At 42.9% G+C, this 9871-nt stretch overlaps 1 protein-coding gene across 1 annotated transcript in view; it reads left to right on the top strand.

Annotated features, from left to right (window-relative positions):
* The first annotated feature begins 7968 nt into the window (after positions 1 to 7968).
* The window catches only part of capza2 (capping actin protein of muscle Z-line subunit alpha 2), a 34639-nt gene continuing 32736 nt past the window's right edge, over positions 7969 to 9871 (top strand). Inside the window, exon 1 of the mRNA XM_008111169.3 lies at positions 7969 to 8187. Within this exon, the coding sequence (XP_008109376.1) occupies positions 8149 to 8187 (39 nt within the window). The 5' untranslated portion in view covers positions 7969 to 8148. The remainder of the gene's footprint in view (positions 8188 to 9871) is intronic.

Here is a 9871-nt window from a genome sequence, read left to right as displayed (position 1 = left end):
ATGGTTCCATTCCCAAAGATATAACACAGTGGTTCTCAGCCTATGGGTTCCCAGGTGTTTTGGCCTACAGCTCCCAGAAACCACAGCCAGTTTACCAGCTGTTGGGATACACACACAATATATGAAAATATTCAGACTCAAAACAATAGATCTCCTATTAAAACAGGAGTATGAATTGTGTGTCTTGTGTGTCGAACTGCAGATCTCCAAAATTACTTACCTTACCACATCTATGCTTGTAACTTTTTTACTAGTTTGCCTCATATGAAAACAGGCACCCTTCTTATCTTGAAAAGCCTGAACATTGGTTTCTTCGACATTTTCAGCAATTTGTTTGTGGTTAGATACCATCTAAATATCATTTTATACACACTTTCTTCTAAATTACTACACAAAGTAAATTTTATGTCTGTGCTCTATAATTTCCCCTATACCTACATTTGAATGTTATGTCCAAAATGTTGGCCCCACTTTATCATATAATCCTTTGCAGCTTCTGTCTCTAGTTTCAAAAGGTCTCTACGTGTTTTAATCATATGATCATCATCCTTACAAAGTTCTAAATAAAACTAATTTTCTCCAGCCTCTAAGGCTAGATCCTGCTTATCTTGATTAAATCTCTCCTTTAGTTGCATATAAACAAATCGGCTGAGATCTTTGCCTTCCTTAAAAAGCATCTCTTTTGATTTAATCTCTCCTCCTTCCAAGTACAAAAGATCATTGTTGAAAAGCCATTTCTGGTTTTTAACCCAGTAGTTCCCAAGAAAGGCTTTCTGTGGTGAAGACGCTAATATTATCTTAGGAAGATGTTTCTATTTCTGTCATGCAGAAGTCTCCAATCTAAGCAAAATCAATTCCTTCAGTCACACAAAACAACACCTTTCATAATGCAGTGGGCTGTTGATATTTGCTGAATTTTGGTTCCAGAATCACCCTCCCAGCAGACACCAAAATCTGTGGGTGCAGAACTTCCATTATGTACAATGCAATAGTAAAAAGTGGTGTCCATTAAATGAACTGCCAAAATCAAAGTTTGCTTTTTGTATTAAAAAAATATTTCCAAGTAGCATATGATGGAAATCAAGGATGTATAATCTTTGGATATGGATGGCTGACTGTGCAGCATAATAATAGGAAATTTCCTTATCATCATGTAATATTTTGAATTTTATTCTGGGTTTTCTTGGCTGCCATTCAAGTATTTTCTTTCTATTTTTGTATAAAGATATTCCATTTGTTATGATAGAAACAAAGCATTGGAAAGCATTGGGAAAACATTCCTTGTGATATGGACATGTGATATGAATATTGATACCAACCTGGACACAGCATATTATTTGAGAACACAGAAATGCTGGACCACTCCAACAACCACCATGTCAGGCTACACAAAGAAGCCACTGAAATCCACAAGTATGTGGACAATTTCAACAGAAAAGAGGAAACCATGAAAATGAACAAAATTTGGCTGCCAGAATTTTTAAAAACTCTAAAATCAGGATAGTAAATAAAGAACACCACTCAGAAAACAGGGGAATTCCTGACAGGAAACAATTAGGGCCAGTTAGTACCTCCCAACAAAGGATTCCCCCAGGTAGGAAGCAGCCTAGCTTTGAAGCTGCAAGGCTATTCATTGTTAATCAAAGTGGCCAATTTGCAACATTCACACTTGCTTCAAATAGACAAGACTTCTTTCTCCCACCCTGGACATTCCACAGATAGATAGATAGATAGGTAGATAGATAGATAGATAGATAGATAGATAGATAGATAGATAGATGGATAGATATAAAAACCTCCCTCGCAACCTCTGAGGATGCTGGGCGAAACATCAGGAGAGAATGCTTCTGGAACATGGCCATACAGCCCAGAAAACTCACAGCAAGCCCATTTCTTTCCTATAAGTGATACATTTATCACTATTTCCCATATTTCATTTTTCCAGACTTTTTCATATTTGTTTTGAAATAATACACTGTAATTTTTCCTAGTTTTAACTCCCATATATTTAATCCCCCCTTTCCTCCCACTTTGAAATTTGAGAGAGTAATTAGTTTGTCTTCTGATGTCACATTTGTGGTAAATGGTTTTGTTTTCTTATAATTGACTTCAAATCAAGAATTTGTCCCAAAGAGCTTTAATTGAGTCCAATGGATTTGAATCATTCTCATTAAATCATCCACATGAGCCATCAGCTTATGCTGTTTTTTTAGCTTTAAGCCACAGATTTTGTCATCTTGTCTGACGTTTCTCAAAGTATCCAGCATCAAAATAAAAAGCAAAGGTGAAAGGAGACATCCTTGCCTAGTTTCCTTTTGTATCTCAATTTCAGTTCATGTTGTGGCATTACCATTTACCAAAAGCTGGGCTTTTGGATTAAATATATTGCCTTTAAAGGCCAAATAATATTTGTGCCAAATCTCATTCTCTCCGGTACTTGAAATAGGTAGCTCCAAGATATGCAACCAACTGAAATACCCATGCCCTTATTTACATTCAATTCAAAAACTCTCTCAATGCTGGGTTGCTGTGAGTTTTCCAGCCTGTATGGCCATATTCTAGAAGCATTCTCTCTTGATGTTTCGCCCCCATCTATGGCAGGCATCGTCAGAGGTTGTGAGGTCTGTTGAAAACTGGGCAAGTAAGGTTTATACATCTGTGGTGAAAAGAGGTCTTGTCTGTTTGAGGCAAGTGTGAATGTTGCAAATGGCAAGCTTTTTTACCTCAATGCTTTTTTACAATATTGTGAAATTTTGGTCTTCAAACGTAAATATTAAGTCTCCATCAAAACTGTGTGTGCGTGTTCCTTTTTCAGAGATATTATAATGAGATTATTATCTGAAAAATGTTTTGGCAAAACATCCAGCCTCTTTAATTAATTGGCTAAGTGCTTAGAAATCTAAAACATGTCTATTCTAGAAAAATATTTGTGACAATTTGAGAAAAAGATATACAGTAATCGTCTCTAGTGTTTGGATACAAATATCACTAACCATCTATTAACCCAACGTATTGTATTTTAAAGTTCTGGATAATCTTCCTTAATTCCCTTGCTGGAACATTTATCTGAATTAAGGTCTACCACTCTAATCGTCCATGCAAACCAGTTAGTAAGTCCAATTATGATATCTTTCTGAATACATTTTCATAATTTTTCATTATTTGGGTGTAGATGCCTATTTATATCTTGCCTTTCCAATTAAGTTCCACAATTAGAAATCTACCTTGTTCACCTTGAAGTTTTAATTTAATTTGAAGCTTTTGAGTAATAAAGAGATTTGCCCCATTTCTTCTAAAATTCCTCCAAAATGCCTTAGAAATCATTACTCATGACAGAGAGGAGAAAGTTGTCTCAGAAGGACTGCTGTGATGATTCCTTTCAGTATTCACTTGATTCTTTTGTCTGGCAGCTAAAGCTGGCAGAAGTGAAATAAGCATCATCTGACCTTTCAATTTGGCACCGGCTTGGCTTTTGTCCTAAACTACTCTTGTGAACAAATGTCTCAATTCCTACCATAGCCATAATGAGATTTACTCTCTTTGGTTCATGCCCAGTTTTATATTATTTCAGGAATCTGGAATTAAGGGAGGCATCAATATCTCTGTCTTGCCTCTTTTTACACACACACACACACACACACACATATACATACACATACATACTAGCTTGGGTACCTGGCGATGCCCATGTCATTTGAAAAAGGCATTGTTTGTGTTTGGATGTTAGGTCATATCATTTAATTAATTTTTAACGCTATTTATTAGGAAAAAAATCAGTCTTTAGTTTCTTTTTTATGAATGTTCCCTTTAGAAAATACATAAGGATGTGGGTGAACTACAATTTCCAGAATCGTGGGACAATCCTTCCCAAACCCTACCAGTATTCAAAGTTGGCCATGTTGGGTCTGTATGCTAAGTTTGATCCAGATCTGATGTTGGCTGGGTTCAGTGCTCTCTGGATAAGGGTGAACTACAACTCCCAGATTCCCAGAGCAATCACCCCAAAACCCTGCCAGTATTCACAGTTTGCCATGTTGGGTCTGTGTGCCATGTTTGGTCCAGATCCTACGCCGGCTGGGTTCGGTGCTCTCTGGATGCAGGTGAACTACCACTCCCAAAATTAAAGTCAATTCCCACAAAGCCCTGCAGTATGTTCAGTTGGTCATGGGGCTTCTGTGTGCCAAGTTTGGTCCTGGTCCATTGCCAGTAGGGGTCACAGTTTCTCTGGATGCCGGTGAACTATAACTCCTGCAAATCAATGTCAATGCCCCCCAAACTTCTCCAGTATGTTCTGTTGGTCATGGAGAGTCTATGTGCCAAGTTTGGTCCAGGTCTGTCATGTATGGCAGTCGCAGTGGTCTCTGTAATTGAGTGAAGGTACTGCAAATCCCATCATCCGTGGTCCATTCACACACACACACCCCAAACCACAGCAGGATGTAAAGTGGTTCATGGGAGTCTGTGTGCCAAGTTTGGTCCTGATCTGTCATTGGTGGGGGTCACAGTGATCCATGGGAGCCGAAGCGATTGAAAGTACTGCAAATCCCATCATCCATGGTCCATCCTGCCCTAATCTTCACCAGGAGGTGAGGTTCTGTGTGCCAAGTTTGCTCCTGATCCGTCATTTGTGGTGAGTGAGTGAAGGTACTGCAAATCTTATCATCCGTGGCAGGTTTGGCCCAGATCCATTGTTGGTCTGGTTCACAGTGTTCTCTGGATGTAGGTGAACTACAACTCCTATAAATCAAGGTCAATTCCCCCCAAAGCTGGTCATGGGGGTTCTGTGTGCCAAATGTGGTCCAGATCCATTGTTTGTGGGGCTCACAGTGCTGTGTCTTGATGTAGGGTGAATTACAACTTCCATCCTGTTGAGTCAGTCCCCCAACCCCCTCCAGTCTGTTCAGTTGCTGATCAATTCCTGTTTGCTGTGTGCCATAGAGAAGGGTTAAGGGAGATGCAGTGGGCAGGGTCATGCAAATCCCACACCAATGAAGAAAGGAACACTGGGATGTGACGCTCACTGCAACCTGCAATGTTATTGGAGGGAGTGCTTTTGGTGGCTCCGCAGCACTGTATGTTATAGCTGTTTGTGGAGGTGGGAGCCTGTCTGTGTAAGCGGACACATTTGCCACATACACACATACACATTTTCACTTTTATTATGTGTATAGATAGATAAATAGCTAGGTTATTGTTTTTTATATCTTTATACGGTATTGGGTATTTGCCTCTCTATATATTGTAAGCCACCTTGAGTCCCCACTGGGGTGATAGGGTGGGATAGAAATAAAGTGTCATTCATTCATTCATTCATTCATATATGATACTCCTTTTGTTTTGTGAAACAAGAAAAACAACACTCACTGGGTTGCTTCCCGCTGAGGCCAGGAGACTGCCTTGCGCAGTGGCTATAAAAGCACAAGGAAGGCACAGCCTCTTTGCCTCAGAGGGAGGCAATTTAGTGAATGGATTGCTATGAGTGTTCCAAGCTGTATGGCCATGTTCCAGAAGCATTGTCTCCTGACGTTTCACCCACAACTATGGTAGACATCCTCAGAGGTTGTGAGGTCTCTTGGAAACTAGGCAAGTGAGGTTTATATATCTGTGGAAAGTCCTGGGTGGGAGAAAGAACTCTTGTCTGTTGGAGGCAAGTGTGAATGTTGCAATTAATCACCTTGATTAGCATTGCAAAGCCTTGCAGCTTCAACACCTGGCTGATTCCTGCCTGGGAGAATCCTTTGTTGGGAGGTGTTAGCTGGCCCTGATTGTTTCATGTCTAGAATTCCCGTTTTCAGAGTGTTGTTCTTTATTTACTGTCCTGATTTTATAGGCTTTTAAAAAAATACTGGTAGCCAGATTTTGTTCATTTTCATGGTTTCCTCTTTTCTGTTGAAATTGTCCATAAGCTTGTGGATTTCAATGGCTTCTCTGTGTAGTCTGACATGGTGGTTGTCAGAGTGGTCCAGCATTTCGGTGTTCTCAAATAATATGCTGTGTCCAGGTTGGTTCATCAAGTGCTCTGCTATGGCTGACTTTTCTGGTTGGATTCATCTGCAGTGCCTTTCATGTTCCTTAATTTATGTTTGGGCAATGCTGCATTTGGTGGTCCCTAAGTAGACTTGTCCACAGCTGCATGGTATATGGTAGACTTCTGCAGATGAGAGAGGATCCCTTTTGTCCTTTGCTGAACATAATAACATGTGTTGGATTTTCTTTGTGGGTCTGTATATAGTTTGTAGGTATTTTCTTCATCACCTTCCCTATGCAGTCAGTGGTTCCCTTGATATATGGTAAGAACACTTTTCCTCTGGGTGGATCTCTGTCTTTACTCTCATGGCTTGTTCTTGGTCTTGCAGCTCTTCTGATGTCTGTGGTGGAGTATCCATTGGCCTGTAGAGCTCAGTTTAGGTGGTTCAGTTCCCCTTGGAGGATGTGGGGTTTGCAGATTCTTTTTCCACGGTCTGCCAAGGCTTTGATTGTGCTTCTTTTTTGACTTGGGTGATGGTTGGAGTTTTTATGTTGGTACTGTATCTAAAAAAGGTAAAAATTTTCCCCTCACATTAAGTCCAGCCATGTCTGACTCTGGGGGTTGGTGCTCATCTCCATTTCTAAGCTGAAGAGCCAGCGTTGTCCGTAGACACCTCCAAGGTCATGTGGCCGGCATGACTGCATGGAGCGCTGTTACCTTCCCGCTGGAGCGGTACCTATTGATCTACTCACATTTGCATGTTTTCGAACTGCTAGGTTGGCAGAAGCTGGAGCTAACAGCGGGTGCTCACTCCGCTCCCTGGATTTGAACCTGGGACCTTTCGGTCTACAAGCTCAGCAGCTCAGTGCTTTAACACACTGAGCCACTGGAGGCTCCACTTAGTAAAAAGTGGTGTCCATTAAATGAACTGCCAAAATCAAAGTTTGCTTTTTGTATTAAAAAAATAAAAAATAACACACTTCGCCACCAGGGCTCCATGTTGGTGTGGCCCAATTTTTGATTGGGTTTGCGGATGACAAGGGACCCTTCCACACAGCTCTATATCCTAGAATATCAAAGCAGAAAATCCCACATTATCTGAGTGTGGACTCAGTTCAAAGCAAATATGGTGGAATTTTCTGCCTTGATATTCTGGGATGTAGGGCTGTGTGGAAGGGCCCTAGGACATCTAGAAATGGCAGTTTTCCTTCATTTTATTTTTCCATGGTGAATTGGATGCTTGGGTGGATGCTAAGGAGGTGGTCCAGGAACTTGTTTAGTTCTTCTTCTCCATGGCTTCAAATGGCAAAAGTGTCATCCACATATTTGAACCATTCTCATTCATTCGTATATGATACACATTTTGTTTTGTGCAACAACAAAAACAACACTCACTGGGTTGTCTCCCTCTGAGGCCAAGAGACTGGGCCTTGCGTAGCGGTTATGAAAGCTCCCTTTGAGCCTCTTGGCCTCAAAGGGAAGTACAGTAGAGTCTCACTTATCCAACATTCACTTATCCAACGTTCTGGATTATCCAATGCATTTTTGTAGTCAATGTTTTCAATACATCGTGATATTTTGGTGCTAAATTCGTAAATACAGTAATTACTACATAGCATTACTGTGCATTGAACTACTTTTTCTGTCAAATTTGTTGTATAACATGATGTTTTGGTGATTAATTTGTAAAATCATAACCTAATTTGATGTTTAATAGGCTTTCCCTTAATGCCTCCTTATTATCCAACATATGCGCTTATCCAACATTCTGCCGGCTCGTTTATGTTGGATAAGTGAGACTCTACTGTAATTTAATGAGTGCAGGAAGCCTTTCCGAAAAACAAGACTGAAACCTGCCTCGCTTCCGCCCTTACTCCGAAAAAAGGCTTCGCGCTGCCTTTATGCGCATGCCCGAGCTCCGGCTTCCCTATTGGCGAAGCGCCGGCTCCTGCGACGAGCGCGCCCCCGCCCCTTTCCCTCCCTCCCTCCGTGGCGTCGGGGACGCGCCCCATTTGGAGCCCCGCCCTTCCTGCTGCTGCTGCTGCTCGAGCGCGGGGTGGAGGCGGGCGGCTGGGCCTTGGCTGCTGTTGCGGCTCTTCCTTCTTCTCTTCCTCCTCCTGCCGCCGCCTCTGCCTCTCCGCCTTCCTCTCCTTCTTCTCGGGGGTCAGTCAGAAACGAAGATGGCGGACCTGGAGGACCAGCTCTCCGACGAGGAGAAGGTGAGATGGCCCAGAGGGAGGGAGAGAGGCGAGAGAAGCGAGAGGCTGAGGGAAGCCAGAGAAGGCGAGGAGCCTGAGGGAGCTTCCTGCTTCCTGGAGAAGGCAGAGAGAGGGGCCTGGAGCAGGCAGAGAGAGGCGCCTAGGCCTCCCGCCGCTCCTTGTATGGTCCGAGCGCTGAAAATAGGCTGGGGCTGATCCGGTGCCTGGGGGACGAGCCAGCAGCCCGCTTCCTCCTCCTCTTCCTCTTCTGTTCTCCTTTTCTGCTGTCTCCATTGACGTCTCCAGCTAGCCCCTGTTTCCCTCAGGCCAGAAGTAGGCGAGAGTGCTTTTCGGGTGCACAGCCACTCTAGGTCGCCTTTGAACTACCTGGGAGACTGTGGGAGGTCTAGTTTCACAAGGCCTCGAGCCTTCTCAGCCGAAGACAGTGGTTCTCAACCTAGGGTCCCCAGATGTTTTTGGCCTTCAACTCCCAGAAATCCTACCAACTGGTAAACTGGCTGGGATTTCTGAGAGTTGTAGGCCAAAAACATCTGGGGACCCCAGGTTGAGAACCACTGGCCCAAGAGTGCTGGTGCCTCATCCCAAATCCTAGGATTCCATAGCAGGGAAAGTGGGGTCAAACTGGATTTCATTCTACAGTGTCGTCGTCTTCTTCTTCTTCTATTTATTTATACCCTGCTTTATTTCCCCAAATAGGCCAGACAGGCCCTGTATTCCAGGTTTTCTGTTTATCCCAGATTATCTGGCAGTGGGGACTCATATAATCCAGTTTATAGAATCATAGAATCGTAGAGTTGGAAGAGACCTCACGGGCCATCCAGTCCAACCCCCTGCAAGAAGCAGGAAAATCTTATTCAAAGCACCCCCGACAGATGGCCATCCAGCCTTTGCTTAAAAGCCTCCAAAGAAGAGCAGAAAACCTGGGATCAGACCCTGGGATATAAGGTCTGTCTGGAAGGGCCCTCAAAGTGTAAATCAGGCTTCAGCAAACTTTGACCCTCTGGGTGTTTTGGACTTCAACTCCCACAATTCCTAACACCCGGAGGGCCAAAGTTTGCCCATGCCTGGTGTTGATGCATCCTGGGATTTGTAATTTGTTTAGGCCCCTATTTTCTTCCTTTTAGAGGTGTATTCACACTGCAGAATCAATACAGTTTGAGACCATGCCAACTACCAAGGCTCAGTAAGTAAAGGTAAAGGTTTTCCCCTGCCATTAAGTCTGGTAGTGTCCGACTCTGAGGGTTGGTGCTCATCTCCATTTTTAAAACGAAGAGACAGCGTTGTCTGTAGACAACTCCAAGGTCATGTGGCCAGCATTACTGCATGGAGTGCCCTTACCTTCCTGCCAGAGCGGTAGCTATTGATCTACTCACATTTGCATGTTTTCGAATTGCTATTTTGGCAGAAGCTGGGGCTAACAGTGGGAGCTCATTGCGCTCCCCAGATCTGAACTGCCAACCTTTTGGTCAGCAAGTTCAGCAGCTCAGTAATTTAGCCCTCTGCGCCACCGGGGGCTCAGTGTGATAATATTCTAGGATTTATCCTTTGCCATGACACCACAGCTTTCACAGGGCTTGTGAATACCAGAGTTCGATAGCATTGAGTCATATCAGTTTAAATTGGTGTTAAACTAGAATATTTTTGCCATGTGGCCACATAATAATAATAACAATAACAACAACAA

This window comes from Anolis carolinensis, chromosome 5, assembly GCF_035594765.1.
Source record: "Anolis carolinensis isolate JA03-04 chromosome 5, rAnoCar3.1.pri, whole genome shotgun sequence".
NCBI lineage: Eukaryota > Metazoa > Chordata > Lepidosauria > Squamata > Dactyloidae > Anolis > Anolis carolinensis.
The sequence above is the reverse complement of the archived record's forward strand: the minus strand, read 5'-3'. Positions and strand labels throughout refer to the sequence as shown.